The following is an 18,478-nucleotide window of genomic DNA, read 5'->3' as shown; positions in this document are numbered from 1 at the left end:
AGAGAGTGGTGATCAATGGACACTGCTCAACGTGGACTAATAGTAGTAGTAGTAGTGGCACATGATGCAAGAAAGCAACTGTAGGAGCTTATGCAGCATCAGCCAAAAAAAAAAAAAAAAAAATCACACCATTCCCTCCAAATGCCTGTCCAGTTCCTCCTTAAATTTATTTAACCTATCAACTTCCACAACGACAGATGGAAGTTTGTTCCAGCAATTAACCACCCGCTGGCTAAAGGCAAATTTCCACACATCTATTCTACATCTGTCCTTTCTTAATTTGAACTTATGTCCCCGTAGGTTGGTAATCTGAACAAGTGGAAGGATCCAATCAGAATTCAACGTGCTGAACCCATTCAAGGCCTTATACACCTCAATCAGATCACCGTGCAGGTGCCTAGTCTCCAGCCACTGCAATTTGCAGAACTTAAGCCTCTCTTGGTAAGAGAATCCCTTCATTCCCCTCACCAATCGTGTTGCTCTTCTCTGTATACGCTCAAGCAAATCTACATCCTTCCTAAAATGAGGCCTCCAGACCTGTACGCAGTACTCAAGGCGTGGCCTGACCATTGCCTTATACAGAGGGACAATCACCTCCTTTTCCCTGCTAGCAAAATTCCTATATATCATTGACAAAACCCCATGACCCGCCCTAGCAGCCTGTCTGCTCTGCTCAGAAAACTTCATATCTGACTGCACAATTACTCCCAGGTCTTTTTCATTTTCTACCACCTTAAGTGTAGTACCACACAGTTGGTACGTTTCTCTGGGGTTACCTCTACCCATATGCAGTACTTTGCATTTGTCAAGGTTGAACTTCAGTTGCCACTTCTTAGCCCATCTGCCCAAATTATCTAGATCCTGTTGCAGTAGCACACTGCCATTACTGTCATTAACAACCCTGCCAACCTTTGTGTCATCTGCAAACTTCGACATTAAGCCTGATATACCTTCATCAATATCATTGATAAATACACAAAACAACAGTGGACCCAACACCGAACCCTGTGGGACTCCACTAATAACATTAGTCCACGAAGAGCAGCACCCATTGATTACCACCCTCTGTCTTCTCCCACTTAACCATCCTTTTATCCATTGTAGCAACTTACCCTTAATACCATTCTGCTCCAATTTGTACAGTAGTCTTCCATGCGCAACAGTGTCAAAAGCTTTCCTGAAATCCAAGTATATGATATCAAAATTATTTTTTGCATCCAGTTCCTTTGTGACCACATCATAATAACCAATCAAATTTGTCAGACAAGACTTTCCCTTAACAAACCCATGCTGTGTTTGAATTATTGTTGCAGTCTTGTCTAGATGATCCTGCAATGCATCTTTAACCAGCGACTCCATTATTTTACCCGGAACAGAAGTTAAACTAACTGGTCTGTAATTACTCGTGTCACCCTTCGATCCACCTTTGTGAATTGGGGACACATTTGCACATCTCCAGTCCGTGGGAACCTCCCCTGAGTCCAAGGATGCTCTCATAATTATGGCTAAGGGTTTGCTTAGTTGCTTTGCCGCCTCCTTTAAAATAACTGGATAGATCCCATCCACCCCAGGTGCCTTTCTTATGTTTAACTTCAACAATTTCTCCTCCACTTTGCTCTCAGTTATTACAAAATCATTAAGCACACTGCTACAATTTGATAATCTTCTTCCATTTTCAAATTGTAATAATCCCTCACGTGTGAATGTAGATGAAAAATACTCATTCAGTTTGTTTGCTATCTGAGCAGGATCATCAACAGTCGAACCATCGATGTCAAGTGGACCAATCATATTCATCCCCTTCCTTTTAGAGTTTATATAAGTAAAGAAATCCTTGCTGTTTTTCTTAGCATCTTTTGCCAAAGATTTCTCGTAATCCGCCTTCGCCTGCCGAACCTCCTTTGTGACCTGATTACAGACTAGCTTATATCTGCCACAGGCTTCTGCGTCACCTGATAATTTATATGCATCCCATGCATTTTTCTTCTCTGTCACGAGTCTCATTAGTTCATTTGATAACCGTCCAAGGCCTAAACCTTGAACGATATTTCTTAATCGGTATATAAAGTCTAGTAGCTTCCACGATTAATTCTTTGAATGCTTCCCACTTAGAATTTACTGTTTGTAACATCGTCAGTTGATCCCAGTGTACAGAATTTAAAAACTGTCTGAGACCACTGTACTCCCCTTTACGGAAGCAAAAACCCTTTCCTTTACCCCTGACGGTAGTTACCTCTTTGAGTAAATCCCACTTCAGCACACTGTGATCCCTGCCACCTAGTGGTTCCTTTATCTGCAAATTCTTAATACACGAATGATCACTGCTGATAACCAGATCAAGAGTGTTACTTTCTCTGGTTGCCTCTCGAACATGCTGCTGCAGAAAACAATCATCCAATAAATCCACAAAAGTCTGACAAGTGTGTGAGTGACCAACCCACAAGTTCCAGTCAATATCTGGTAAGTTAAAATCCCCCATTATAAGACATTCTGATTTACTGGCCCACTCTATTTCTCTGTACAATTGTTCATTGTACTCATTCAAGTCATTAGGCCTATAACACACTCCTACTCTTATTTTTCCTTTCGCAGTGCTTATCTCACACCAAACTGACTCAACAGAGCACTGTTCATCTATATTAACTGGGTGCACTTCCTTTGATTTTATGTTTTTCTTAATTAACAGCATAACACCCCCTCCCTTTCTGTCCTGTCTATCCTTTCTGTACACATTGTACTCCCCAAATTCCAGTTCTGCATTCCTTATATCTTTGTGACACCACGTCTCTGCTATCCCAACAATATCCGCCTTTGATGTCTTGACCAACACTTCAAATTCATCAAATTTATTTACTATACTTCTAGCATTGGTATACATGCAAGCATACATGCTCCTATGCCTATTCCTTGTTACCCTAACACATCCCATATACCCAACTAATCCATGATGACTGCCATCCATCCCTGAAACCCCCAACACCCCTCGCTCCAGGTCGCTTCTTATTCTAATAGAAGTTGTGCAAGAATCACCTTCACCTCTGCCTGCGGTTACTGTTAAACTATTAGTCTTTGTATCCCCCCCAAACTAGCAGTTTTCCGACCCACCTAACATTGCCTCGATAGCATCAGCAAATATTCTTGCACCCTTTCTATTTAAGTGTATCCCATCCCTGTAGAAGCAATCTCTCCTGTTAACAAGTACAGTCCAGGCTGAAAAAAATTCTACCCCTTGAGCCTTGCACAATCTTTCCAGGGCCGAATTGATCGACAAGGCTCTCATCATGTACTCCCTCCTATCGTGTCTGGGCAGAATTGCAGACACTTTCAAATTCAACCCTATTTCACGTCTTTTTTTCAACAGTGACCTGTACTTGTTGAGTAATTCCGCCGGTCTCCTACTCTTAATATCATTAGTGCCAACGTGTACAACTATATCACCTTTTGTGCCCTTGAAAGATGATATCCGCTCTACAACGTCATCAACCTTTGCCCCTGGCAGACATACCCTGGTCCTGTTCCACCTATCCTTTTTACAAAGCATGTTCCCCGTTTCCCTGACAATAGAGTCACTAACAACTACTAGTTCCTGTGGGACCAGCGCATTCTGCCTTAGGGGTTGCCGCTGTGTTGCGTGATGACCAAGTGCAAGCTCTGGCGTTGATGTGGGCAGCTGAGAGCCTGATGGGCCCCTCAATTTAGATCTTTCGAGGGCATCCACCCTGTCTTTCAAACTCTCATATAGGCCCATAACAACGCTTTGTTGTCGCCTGATTTCCTTACACTCCTTACATCGCGCACACACAAATACATCCCCCATGGCAATATCATGTTCCGTTCCAGAGAGTTCGGCAAACATTTCACAAGTTGCACATTTTTTTAGGCTGTGATGCGTTGGAGAATTGCCCCCCTCAGTTCTCCCCTGAGTCACAGCACTCCTGCCACTTTGTGCCCGTTGCTTTGCTGCTCTAGTCTGGGGCATGGTAGTTTAAATTAATAAAATCAATAAATTAAATGTCAATAGTATTTGAATAGAAACTATTAAATAGAAACAGTGAAGCGTATTACTATATAATTATGCGTTAGAGCTACCTAGCTACCTCAATTAAAAAATTTGAATTCCCTACCACTATATCCAAAAACAATGGCTACAAAATGGAACGAAATAACGGTTTTACCTATCGTAAGTAAAATCCACAAAAACTCTTTATCTAAATTAAAATAAAAAATAACCAGCGTAACTATAACTATATGACTACGTATTAAGTACAATATAAAATAACAATCATGTAAATAAAAGGCAAACACTTATCGTTTTTGCGGAGCCTGTAACTGACAGCTGTAACTTTTAAAAAGCGAATGTTATTAGTGGAGTTCCTCAGGGTTCAGTGTTGGGTCCATTGTTGTTTTCTGTATTAATAAATGATATTGATGATGGTGTATCAGGCTTAATGTCCAAGTTTGCAGATGATACCAAGGTTGGCAGGGTTGTTAAGGACACTACTGATACTATGCTGCAACACGATCTGGAAAGGTTGAGCAGATGGGCTGAGAGGTGGCAAATGAAGTTTAACATTGACAAATGTAAAATACTACATATGGGAAACAGTAACCCCAGATCAACGTATCAACTCTGTGGTACTACGCTGACAGTGGTAGAGAATGAAAAGGACCTGGGGGTAATTGTGCAGGGAGATATGAAGTTCTCTGAGCAGTGCAGACGAGCTGCAAGAGTAGCTCATGGTGTCTTGTCAATGATATACAGGAATATTTCTAGCAGGGATAAGGAGGTGATTATTCCCTTGTATAAGGCAATGGTTAGGCCACATCTTGAGTACTGTATACAGGTCTGGAGGCCTCATTTCAAGAAGGATGTAGAGCTGCTGGAACGAGTACAGAGAAGGGCAACAAGATTAGTGAATGGAACAAAGGGTTGCTCTTACGAAGAAAGGCCTAAGTTTTGCAAATTACAGAGCCTGGAGACTAGGCATCGGCGAGGTGATCTGATAGAGGTGTATAAGGCTTTGAATGGCTTGAGCATGCTCAATGCCGATGGGATTCTTCCTCTTGCTCAGAATAATCACCTGAGAGGGCATAAATTCAAATTGAGGAAGGACGGATGTCGGATAGATGTGCGGAAATTTTGCCTTTAGCCAGCGAGTAGTTGGTTTGTGGAATAGACTCCCATTGCTTGTTGTTGAAGTTGATGGCCTAAACAAATTTAAGGCTCAGCTGGACAGGTATGTCGAACGAATGGAGGGGTGAAATGGGAGTAGTGGTTGTTTTTTTTTTTTTTTTTTGCTGATGCTGAATAAGCTTGCTTTCTTGCATCATATGCCTCTACTAATGCTAATGCTAAAATCATTTAAAAACTGGTTAAGCATGACGGGTTTTTTGTATGCGTACGGGTGGTAGCTATTGTAGTGTAATAACATGCCCGTATTAGTAGGCCCCCAGTGCCAAGCGGTTCTGTGATCAAGTGATTTTGCTCTGAATTAGCACTCTTTCTTGAAGTAGAAATTGTTTCCTTATTTAAAGCATTTATTAACACACAATTAAATAATCTATAGTAAAGAAAGAAACTTTACTAGATTAAGAAGGAAAGCAATCTTTTCTTTCCCTTTTATTTTCTTGTTGTATTTTAATTACCAACTTCCTAGTGCTTAGTCACAGGGTGGCACTGCTCCTGTCTCCACATGGTGGGGCCAGTAACCTGGAAAGGGAAAGCTCTCCCTTACAGGGCGAACTGGAGGGAACTGACTCCAATACCCAGGAATCCACTGGGTCAACGGACCCGAATAGAACTGACCCAAGATATGAGGAATCTAGTTCTTTTGGAGATATCTCTAAGGCAATCAGAAAAGGCGATAGAAATGACTCTCTCTACACAAAGAGATTAAAAACTGACGTTAAAGCTTTAAATTCTCCAATATATTATTATACATTCAAATACTGAGAAAGTGGTAGGCCAATTGTCACCCTTTCTCATACAAAAGACTCTTGACAGTTATGTCCGCCCACCCAAACAAGTTAAAATACTAAAATCAGGTGATAGTTTGGTAGAAACAGCCAATGCTAAACTCCGAAAGATTATTACAAATGACAACCTTTGCCAATAATGGTATCCCCACACAATACATTAAATGCCTCAAAAGGTGTCATTACGGAATTGGACCTTCTAAATGTGCCCGAAGAGGAAATGCAAATGGAGCTTCAGGAACAAGGAATCATCAGTGTTAAAAGAATTACAATTAAAAAAGAAGGGATAATCACTCCCACCAGAAATCTGATACTCACTTTCAACACACCTAAATCACTCAGATCAGTAAAAACTGGATATCTACACTGCAATATAAGGCCGTATATCCCAAATCCTCTCCGTTGTTTCAACTGTCAGAAGTTTGGTCACTCACAGACAGTATGTAGAGGAAAATTAACATGTGCAAACTGTGGTTCGCAAGAACATGCCACTTCTACTTGCACAGCTGGAAACCATAAATGTGTAAATTTTAAAGGGGAACATACTGCATATTCAAAAAAATGATACAACAATACAAAGCAGAAAATGGAGTTTCATATTAAGAAGCTAAAAAGCCGATTGCAATAAATATGCGCCTCCATAGCCAGGTGGGCAAGAGCAGCAGTGCATAGCACACGCTTCTTAATTAGAGCGGGGTTCGAGTCCGTGACCACCAAATACGGAGAATGTGGAATGACCACCGCATATCCCTGGAGCAATATGGCCTTAGTTGCTAATGCTCCTAAAAACCAAACAACAACAGCAATAAATATAGCAAACAAACCTTATGCACAGATTACCACAATCAAAAAGACTCTGGAAATTAAATTACCCAGTTCAAAATGTTGTGGCACGCAAATGGATGTTACAATCCCCCAGGAGAATCCATCTCAGAATGGGTTCATGAGTTTTACAAACCATCTCCATCACAAAAACAAGAAAAATGATCAATACTCCTTTATCTTTCCCACCAGATAATTCAGAAAATGTAAGAAGAAAAGTAAACAAAGAAGGGATAGGTAGTACAGGAAAAAAGATGGCAGAACAAATGGACACAGAGGTAAGAAACCAAGGAGAGGAACCAGTTCTCGAAATCTTCACCAAAGAAGAAATGGATATGGGTAGACCATATTTTTCAAAGAAAGACAAAACCAAGGTAGACAAAATGAAAACAGCCCCAAGGAAGTAATCCAAGGGAACATCCAACCCCTAATGATAGATACGATTATCCAGTGGAAATGTCGAGGTTTTCGCTCAAACACTAATGACGTTATAGACCCATCACCCAGTACCACCCACTAAGTATCTGCCTAGAAGAAACCTATTTAAAACCACAGGACAATAGTATAATCAAAAATTATACCACATATAGAAAGAATCGCATAATGAATGGAACAACGAGAGGAGGAGTCGCAATATTAGTTAAGACATGCCTTCCCAAACAATACCATTGAACACACCATTAGAAGCAGTTGCAGCCCGTCTAGCAATAGGCTTCAATATTACCATAGCTTCAATATACTAACCCCCAATCAGGAATTCCGATTTAAGGATTTCGAAGAGATGATTATGCAACTACCACCTCCATTCTGCATTTTAGGTGACCTAAATGGACATCACCCACTATCGGGCAATCCCAAAATAGACCAGAAGGGTAAGCAAATAGAAAATTAGTTGTCGAGAACAACCTAATGATTTTAAACGATGGCACACACACATATTTACACCTTCCATCGAAAAGCAGTTCTGCAATAGACTTATTAATCTGTTCCCCAACACTGTTCCCTATGACAAAATGGAGTGGCGTGTACGAGACTCCATTGAACAGCGACCACTACCCCATAATTTTTTAGTTGCTTGAATGAAATTTGCATCCACTATAACCATATCCATACCAGCTGCACTTATCTGATCAGAAGGATGACAAACATGATGATGAAAAAGGTCAGAAGGATGACAAACAATTCTCAAATAAACCCCTTCTCCAATGCTAAATTGGAAAGGACAGTTGGCAAATACCTTAGATATAGTCAATGCGCTTGGCGAAAAATTTTCGAATACATCTGCTAATTGTGCATACCCGACCGCTTTCAAAACGTATAAGAATGAGGCCAAAAATATAAAACTAAACTTTTCTAGCAATCAGTGTGAACAATACATTTGCCGCTCACAGTAGCAGAATTAAAACAAACTCTGCTACGGGCAAAACATAGCGCAGTCAATCCTGATGAAATCCATTACCCAATGATACAACATTTAGATGAACAGTTCCAATTAGCACTGTTAGATCTATACAACAAAATATACCTTGAAAATTCTTTCCCAAACAAATGGCACCACACAATAATACCAGCTTTCCCAAAACAGGGAAAAGATCTATTAGATCCACAGAACTATCGTCCCACAGCTTTGACTAGCTGCTTAGGCAAGATCTTAGAGAAAATGCTCAAACTAACATGGTATATAGACTAACATGGTATCTAGAAAATAATGACCTTCTCAACTGAGAACAGTATGGCTTTAGAAAAAATCGCTGTATCTTAGATGTACTTATACAACTGGAAAATCAATTAAGAAATGCTTTTCTCAGGAAACAACACCAAGTCATGGTTAATTTTTTATATCCAGAAGGCATATGATACCACGTGACGCTATGGTATACTTAGAAGGTTATATAAACTTGGCCTTAGAGGACATCTATCCTCTACATATATAATTTCCTTGAGAATCGGACCTTCCAAGTTCGAATGAACAATACACTTTCCAATATATTTTATCAAGAAGAAGGTGTTCCTCAAGGATCTCTACTAAATGCCACACTTTTTGCAGTCCACTTCAGCACAATAATAGAACAAATCCCAAACAATATCTTTACAATTGTTTATGCTGATGATTTCAGAATTTCTTATCAAGCACAGCATATGAGGACAATAGAACGGCAATTACAAGTAGCCATAAACAGAGTCATAAAATGGACAGAAAGAAATGGATATAGAATTTCGGTTCAAAAGACTGCACATATACATTTCTGCAGAAAAAGTAATCTCCATCCTGACCCCGAACTCAGGCTGAAGGAACAGCTCATCCCAGTTAAAAATAATGTCTGTTTCTTAGGACTAGTTTTTGACAAAAAATTGACTTTTCTAGAGCATATCAGTCACATAACAGTCCACTGTCTGAAGAAAACGAATATCTTTAAGGTCCTATCCACTATATCCTGGGGAGCAGACAGCACAATCCTACTACGTTTATATTGCCTTTTCAATTGGTCTAAGCTAGACTATGGTGCCCCAGTCTATGACTCAGCAAGACCTAGTGCCCTGAGATGGCTTGCTCTGTTTAGCCCTTGGAGCTCTCTGCACCTCACCTATGCAGAGCCTGTATGCCAAAGCTCAAGAACCTCCTCTGCAAATCAGAAGACAAAATCAATTACTTTCTTATACAGCTAAAATAAAATCCTTACCATGTCATACCCTACAGAAAACTCTTTTTGCTTCTGAATGGGAACAACATTATCAGCAACAACAAAGAATCAAACCTGCGAATGTGAGATTAAAAAACCTTCATCTCAGTAGAGAGCTTAACCGGGATAACATAACTCTGCTGGCGAAGCAGTCTACTTCACCATGAATAATCAGACAGCCTTTATGTGACTTCTCCTTCCACATTTGGAGCAAACAAACCCTTTCTCATATAAACCATCAATAGCTGCATGCTGCTTATGAGGCACAATTTTCAGATCATTGCTTTCTATATACAGATGGATCCAAATCTGATTCTCATGTGGGAGCGGTAGTTTACTTTTCTGACATCACATTGACCCAAAAACTCCCAAAAGATTGTAGCATTTATACTGCAGAACTGCAAGCCATTATGTTAGCACTGAAGGAAATCGACTATTCAAGTTTCCAAAACAGCATCATTTTTAATAGTTCCATGATGGCAATACAAAATATCAATTCTAACAAACATCCACTACAACAACAAATTCAATACAGAATATCAAAACTCCTTGAACAATGTCGTAACATTAGATTTTGCTGGATCCCAAGTCATGTTGGAATACATGGTAACGAGCAAGCAGACAGAGCTGCCAAAGAAGCCAACAACAATATTTCTGCATCAGAATATATCCCTTTTTAGACTACAAACACGTTATTGATCACAGTGGGATACATCACTGGCAACAGCAATGGCAAGTACTAACCACTAACAAATTGCATCAGATTAAAAGATTACTCCAACCATGGAAATCCAGCATTCAGAAAAATAGACACGATGAAGTGATACTTGCAAGGTTAAGGATAGGACATATGCATTTCAGTCACTCTTATTATTATTATTATTATTATTATTAGCCATATGGTGCAAGGAAGCCTGAGGCTTATGCTGCACAGTCAAAAAAAAAAAAAAAAAAATTTCTGAACTACCCCAAGAGAGAGAGAGAGAGAGAGAGAGAGAGAGAGAGAGAGAGAGAGAGAGAATAAAAGGGAATCACCAAGGAAGAGAAGAATGATGATATCCAGCTCAGGACCCTGGGTGTGCCAAGCCCATACTCACCAGATGTGAGCCCCTGGGGTTAAATCTTTTGCAAGGAGAGGATTCCCCCCTATGTCCTATCTGTCACACACAACAAACAGTAGAACATGTACTGATTACTTGTCCAGCTTTTGCAGATGAGAGTTGAAACTTCTTCAAAGAGCTAAACAAACATCACTCCCTCACTCTCAAAACCATACTGGAAGATAGAAAAAATATAGCAGATGTTTTTCATTTCCTCAATAAAATAAATTACTATAATCAAATATGAAACCAAATATTATCTCTAAAGCAAGCTGTAGTCATTCTCTGTGACTCTTGGAAATTATTAGCAGCAATATACGAATTAGAACAAAACCGTTGTATAAAATCTTACAGGCGCATTTTTGCCGCAGTAGCTCTTGTGCCAAGAATTCTTAAATCAAATCAAATCAACCCTATTAGTAGGTTTTCTATAAATGCTAAAATTTAGTTTTTCTCCTCCTACTCTTTGTAATGTAAAATTAAGAAAGTTGATTGATTTTGTGTCCTCCTCGGTTTCTAGTGTAAATTTTAGTCTCATGTGGATATTATTAAAAACTTGTAAAACGGAATTTATGGTAGTCTGATTAGTTATGATGAGAATGGAATTTATGGTAGTCTGATTAGTTACGATGAGAACATCATCTAAGTATCTGCCATAATATGAGACTTGGGTATAAACGGATTCAAATATATATATTCTCTATCTTCTCCAGATATAATTGTGCAATAAGTCCACTAATGCTAAGGCCTATTGGTAAGCCAAAAATTTGTCTGTATATTTTATCGTGAAATAAAATATAATTGGTGGAAACTAATAATTTGGTAAGTCAAAAATCTTCTCTGAGAAGCCTAGTGTTATAAATATTGATATTGCTGTCATTGAGTAGATCCCAAATAATATCTAGTGCATATGGAACATTTAAATTAGTGTATAAAGACATCAAGAGAGTATAAAGTGTTGTCTTCTTTAATTTTATGGTCTTTTAATGTCGTAAAAAGCAAATCATAATTTTTTATATTATATTTTAAAATTTCTCTGAATGGTTTTAAAATAGAATAAACTAACTTCGCTAAAGATTAGTGCTGAATTTTTGTACAAAACAATTGGGCGTATCGTATTACCTGGTTTATGTAACTTTACTTGGCCAAACAGAGTGGGAACATTGTAGGTATGTGCTTTAATTTGCTTAAGCTGTGGCATTGTAATATAGTCATTCTTCCTATAGAGGGTGTCTCAAAAATATTGGTACAAACGTTTAGGGGATGCATCTAAAGTAACATCTAAAGGTTGGTAACATCTAAAGGAATGTAAATCGCAAAGGAACCCATAACTGGAAACATCACGGGAAAGTAGTAGCAGAGGTACAGGAAGCAGAAATGACACAAGACAGTAATTAGTGGCAAACATTTATTTGACATAATATTAACAATGGAGTACGAGATGGATGCATTTCATGCTGTTACAACAGATGCTCGAAGGTTCCGCCATGAGACACGATGCATGCGTGACACCGACGCAGCATGGATTGGCAGACACGGTCGAACACACCTGGAGTTTCTTTGACAGTAGCAGCAGCGCAGACAAGTCTTGCCACGAGATCCATTTCCATCTCTTTTCACAGGCAATTCATACACAAATGATTTGAGGACCCTCCCCACAGAAAGAAATCGAGGCTCGATAAATCAGGTGAGCGTGGGGGCCAGGCAACGGGTCCACCCCGGCCAATCCATCGAAGCCCAAAACGCCTGTTCAAATGGTCACAAATACCTATGACTTCCATAATGGGGAGGCCAGGCATCCCATCATGTTGAAACCAAATGTTGCATCTCACATTTGCTGGAACATCGTCAAGTAACCCTGGCAGAACTTGTTCAAGAAAGATCCGATATTTAGCAGAGTTCATGCGGGATGGTAACAGGTATGGGCTGACTAAGCAGTCACCGACCATACCTGCCCACACATTTATTGCGAAGTGATGTGCCGCATGGGGGCGCACACCGTGTGGGTTGTCGTGAGCCCACACATGAGCATTGTGCTGATTGAATAAGCCTTCCCGAGTGAAACAAGCCTCATCTGTGAACAAAACACAGGCTGGAAAATTCAAGTCTTGAACACTTTCTTGGAGAAACCGTCTACCGACTTACGGTGATGTTTCCGGTTATGGGTTTCTATGCGATTCATATTCCTTTAGATGTTACCTACCTCCCCTAAATCTTTGTACCAATATTTTTGAGACACCCTGTATAATGTTGGGGTTTTATCTAATCAGACTACCATAAATTCTGTTTTACAAGTTTTTAATAATATTCACATGAGACTAAAATTTACACTAGAAACTGAGAAGGAGGACACAAAATCAATCAACTTTTTTAATTTTAATTACAAAGAGTAGGGGAAAAACTAAATTTTAGCATTTATTGAAAACCTACTAATAGGGCCATGTTATTACACTACAATATATATCACCAATACACCACCCATACGCATACAAAAAATTGGTCATGCTTAACCAGTTTTTAAATGCTTTCAAATATTCCACCACACAAAGAGGGTTACAGTTGGAGATTGAGGAACTAACAAGGAGATTGCTAAATAGAGGTTATCCAATTAACTCTATTAATAAAGTTAAACTGTTTGCTCAGGAAAAGACAACTAATAACAATCCAAAAACAAATATTGATAAAAAACTATTTATTATAGTTCCATATGTAGAAAACTGGTATAACAAATAAATGATTTATGTAAGGTTACAGATATGAAAGCAGTAGCTAGACTGACCAATAAATTGCATACATTATTAAAGAAAGGTTCCTCCAATTCTTCCTTTCAACAAACGCATGGGGTTGGATTTTTATGGTAAACAACATGAGGCTTCTGTATATGCTTCAAGAGCAATGCTTCAGAGTTGGCATTCCATGCTGTGAATGAGGCACATTCCTTTCTTTTTAATGAAGTCAAAATAATTAATATTCAGCACAATTATAGTAAATTACTTATTGGTGAAATGCTTGAAATGAAACTCCGTAAAAACTCGATCAATATTTGCAGACCTTTTTTAATATCGGATGATTGGTCCTATAAACGCATGTGTGACGAGGACTAAATTTAGTTTAAAATACCTGCGCATTGGCGCATTTTTTAGTTTCATTCTGTCCTGTGAACACGAAGTATCGAAAAGTTTCCGTCAAACTTAAGGAGGAAGAAATCTGTCTTCAATTATTTCTTATTTATTTGTTCTTTCTACTATGAGTAAATTTGACATAATGTTTTCCTGTACTGATGGTTGTGGCTTGGTTGATAGTTTTGGAGTTGGGTTGGTGCCTCAACGGTAATTCTGAGTTATTAAGTTGGTGTAGTAGGTATTGATATGGAACACATTAAAATGTAGTCTATTAATTTTATTGTAATTTATTTAATTTGCATGATGTAGTCCATCATGGAGAGTTGGATAAGAAGCCTTCCTATAAAGAGATCAAGGTAATCCCTGTATTATTTATTAAATGATGCCAAAAATATACCCATTTTCTACCTAGTGGTTAGGGATTTAGCATTCTGTTCAATTTTATCAATGATATAACTAAAACCATGTTGTAACCAAAAGTAGTAAGACATATCATGGTGTCTGCTCACTTTTCACCCACTAATAGAGAGCTTTTGGATTCATTTTTTTCCCGTTTTATTTTATTTTTTGTCTTTCTTTCTCCATTTGATTTCTGAGGAAAACTGAATCCTTTCCATTTGAAAGATTATATTACAAACTTGTGCAGTAGCTTTTAGCTTAGATTGATGAAAAATAACACAAAAGATTAGTTAAAGATTACAAAAGATTTTTCCTGCTTGATCATATTCATCAGAATGATTTTGTTTTCTTTGTTAGGCCTGTGGACTTCAAGTTGTCATCATGTTATACAAGTACTTCCCTTCTGAATCCTGTGAAGAAAGTTGTAAGTTCATTAAAATGAAACATTAAACAGGACATTATTTGAACCAATTTTATTACATTCTGTGAGAATATAATTTCTATATTCACAAATTTTGAATATCTATATTTTTGTGTCAGTAGATTTTTTGTGTTCCATTTTAAAACCCAGTTGCTAAAATTATTAGCCATATAGAAGCTAGTATATTAAAAAAAACCACTAAAATATAATGTAATTTTAATGGTTTAGGGAAAAAAAATATAATGTAATTTTGATGGTTTGAGGAAAAAAATAAAATATAATTTAATTTTTAAGTTTAAAAAAAAAGTGTACAGAAAAGTATATTCAGTGTGTACAGAAAGGATAGACAGGACAAGAAGGGAGGAGGGATTATGCTGTAAGTTAGGAAACATAAAATCTAAGGAAGTGCATCCAATTGATGTTGGCGGACAATGCAATCTTGAGTCTGTTTGGTGTGACATAAGCACTGGGATAGGAAAAATGAGAGTAGGTGTGTGTTACAGAACCACTGGGTGGCAGTGATCACAGTGTGCCGAAGTGGGATTTACTCAAAGAGGTAACTACCATCAGGGGTAAAGGATTGACAGTATTTAAATTCTATACAGTGGGACTAACAGATGATGTTACCAACAGCAAATTCAAAATGGGAAGCATTCAAAGAACTTATCTTGGAAGCTACTAGGCTTTACATACCGACTGAGAAATATTGTTCAATGTTTAGGCCTAAATGGATGTCAGATGAACTAATGAGACATATGGCAGAGAAGAAAAATGCTTGGGATACATATAAATTAACACGTGACACAGAAGCCTATGATAGATATAAGTAGATCTGTAAACAAGTTACAAGGGAGGTTAGGCAGGCGAAGGCAGATTACGAGAAATATAAATAGAAAGGGTGCAAGAATATTTGCTGATGCTATCGAGGCAGTGTTAGGTGGGTCGGAAAACTGCTAGCTTGGGGGAGACAAAGACCAATAGATTGACAGTAGCCACTGGCAGAGGTGAAAGAGATTCTTGCACTGCTTCTATTAGAATGAGCAGAAGCCTGAAAAACAAGATGCATAGTATTTCAGAGACTGCTGGGAGCCATTGCGGTACAAGTAAACACATGGGTTGTGTTAGGGTAGCTAAGAAAAGAAACAGGTGCAGGTATACTTGCGTGTACACCAATGCTGGAGTTTAGTAAATAAATTTGATGAATTTGAGGTATTGCTCAAAACATCAAAGGCAGATATTGTTGGGATATCAGAGACGTTGTGTCACACAGATATAAGGGATGCAGAACTGCAATTTGGGGAGTACAACGTCTACAGAAAGGATAGACAGGATAGGAAGGGGGGAGGGGTTATGCTATTAGTTAAGAAACACATAAAAACCAAGGAAGTGAAGCCAGTCGACATCGCTGGACAGTGCAGTGTTGAGTCAGTTTGGTGTGACATAAGCATTGGGAGATCAAAATTGAGAGTAGGAGTGTGCTATAGGCCTAATGACTCTGATGAGTATAATAAGGAACTGTACAGGGAAATAGAGTGGGCCAGTAAATCAGAGAGTCTTATAATGGGAGATTTTAATTTCCCAGATATTGACTGGAATTTGGGGGCTGGTTACTCACACACTAGCAGGGCTTTTGTGGATTTATTGGATGATTGTTTTCTACATCAGCATGTTCGGGAGGCAACTAGAGGGAGTAATACTCTTGATTTGATTATCAGCAGTGATTCTTCATGCATTAAGAATCTGCAGATAAATGAACCACTAGGTGGCAGTGATCACAATGTGCTGAAGTGGGATTTACTGAAAGAGGTAACTACCATTAGGGGTAAAGGGAAGGGTTATTGCTTCCGTAAAGGCGACTACGATGGACTGAGACAGTATTTAAATTCTATACAAAGGGACCAACTAATGATGTTACCAACAGCAAATTCAAAATGGGAAGCATTCAAAGAACTTATCTTGGAAGCTACTAAGCTTTACATACCAACTAAGAAATATTGTTCAAGGTTTAGGCCAAAATGGATGTCAGATGAACTAATGAGGCATATGGCAGAGAAGAAAAATGCATGGGATACTTACAAATTAACACATGACACAGAAGCCTATGATAGATACAAGTTGATATGCAACCAAGTTACAAAGGAGGTTAGGCAGGCGAAGGCAGATTACGAGAAATCCTTGGCAAGGGATGCAAAGAAAAACAGCAAAGAGTTCTTTACTTAAGTAAACTCTAGAAGGAAGGGGATGAATCAGATTGGTCCACTTGATATTGATGGGTCAACTGTTGATGATTCTGCTCAGGTAGCTAACAAACTAAATGAATATTTTGCATCGACATTCACACATGAGGAGTTATTCAGCAAGGGGAATGCCAGAGGTGTATTCAACTCTAGCAGTAAGCTACAGAATCTTGAAATAACTGGGGGTGAAGTGGAAGAGAAACTGTTGAAGATAAACACAAGAAAGGCACCCGGGGTGGATGGGATCTATCCAGTTATATTAAAGGAGGCAGCAAAGGAAGTAAGCAAACCCTTAGCCATAATTATGAGAGCTTCCTTGGATTCAGGGGAGGTACCCATAGACTAGAAATGTGCAGATGTGACCCCAATTCACAAAGGAGGATCAAAGGCTGACACAAGTAATTATAGACCTGTGAGCTTAACTTCTGTTCCAGGAAAATTAATGGAGGCACTGGTTAAAGAAGCACTGCAGGATCATTTAGACAAGACTTCAGTTATAGCTCAGACACAGCATGGTTTTGTTAAGGGGAAGTCTTGCCTGACCAACTTGATTGGATACTATGATGCAGTCACAAAAGAACTGGATGCAGGGAATAACTTTGATATTATATACTTGGATCTTAGAAAGGCTTTTGATACTGTTGCACATGGAAGACTGCTACACAAATTGGAGCAGTGTGACATTGGAGGCAAATTGCTGCTATGGATAGAGGGGTGGTTGAGGGGGAGAAGACAGAGAGTGGTAATCAATGGACACTGCTCATCGTGGACTAATGTTATTAGTGGAGTCCCTCAGGGCTCAGTGTTGGGTCCATTATTGTTTTCTGTATTTATAAATGATATTGATGATGGTATATCAAGCTTAATGTCCAAGTTTGCAGATGATACAAAGGTTGGCAAGGTTGTCAAGGGCACTACTGACACTATGCTGCTGCAACAGGATCTGGAAAGGTTGAGCAGATGGGCTGAGAGGTGGCAAATGAAGTTTAACATTGACAAATGTCAAGTACTACACATGGGAAACAGCAACCCTAGAGCAAAGTATCAACTCTGTGGTACTACACTGACAGTGGTAGAGAATGAAAGGGACTTGGGGGTGATTGTGCAGGCAGATATGAAGTTCTCTGACAGTGCAGACGGGCTGCAAGAGTAGCTCATGGAGTATTGTCAATGATATACAGGAATTTTTCCAGCAGGGATAAGGAGGTGATTATTCCATTGTATAAGGCAATGGTCAGGCCACACCTAGAGTACTGTATACAGGTCTGGAGGCCTCATTTCAAGAAGGATGTAGAGCTGCTGGAACGAGTACAGAGAAGGGCAACAAGATTAGTGAATGGAACAAAGGGGTGCTCTTACGAAGAACGGCTTAAGTTTTGCAAATCACAGTGTCTGGAGACTAGGCACCAGCAAGGTGATCTGATAGAGGTGTATAAAGCCTTGAATGGTTTAAGCATGCTCAATGCTGATGGGATTCTTCCTCTAGCTCAGAAAAATCACCTGAGAGGGCATAAATTCAAATTGAGGAAAGACAGATGTAGGATAGACGTGAGGAAATTTGCCTTTAGCCACCGGGTGGTTGGTTGGTGGAACAGACTGCCATCCCTTGTGGTGGAGGTTGATAGCCTAAATAAGTTTAAGGCTCAGCTGGACAGGTATTTTGAACGAACAGAGGGGTGAAGTGGAAGTGAGTTTTTTTTTTTTTTTTTTTTTTTTTGGC

The 18,478-nt window shown here is 39.0% G+C and overlaps 1 protein-coding gene across 1 annotated transcript in view; it reads left to right on the top strand.

Moving 5' to 3' along the window:
• Nucleotides 1-18,478, top strand: part of Grip163 (gamma-tubulin complex component 6) — a 916,232-nt gene that overhangs the window by 214,402 nt on the left and 683,352 nt on the right. Inside the window, exon 9 of the mRNA XM_090384619.1 lies at nucleotides 14,458-14,524. Within this exon, the coding sequence (XP_090240745.1) occupies nucleotides 14,458-14,524 (67 nt within the window). The remainder of the gene's footprint in view (nucleotides 1-14,457; nucleotides 14,525-18,478) is intronic.

This window comes from Mastigoproctus giganteus, chromosome 11 (assembly GCF_048544385.1).
Source record: "Mastigoproctus giganteus isolate SK-2022 chromosome 11, ASM4854438v1, whole genome shotgun sequence".
In the NCBI taxonomy this organism is placed as follows: domain Eukaryota; kingdom Metazoa; phylum Arthropoda; class Arachnida; order Uropygi; family Thelyphonidae; genus Mastigoproctus; species Mastigoproctus giganteus.
Note: the sequence above shows the minus strand (reverse complement) of the source record. Positions and strands in the feature narration are given on the sequence as shown.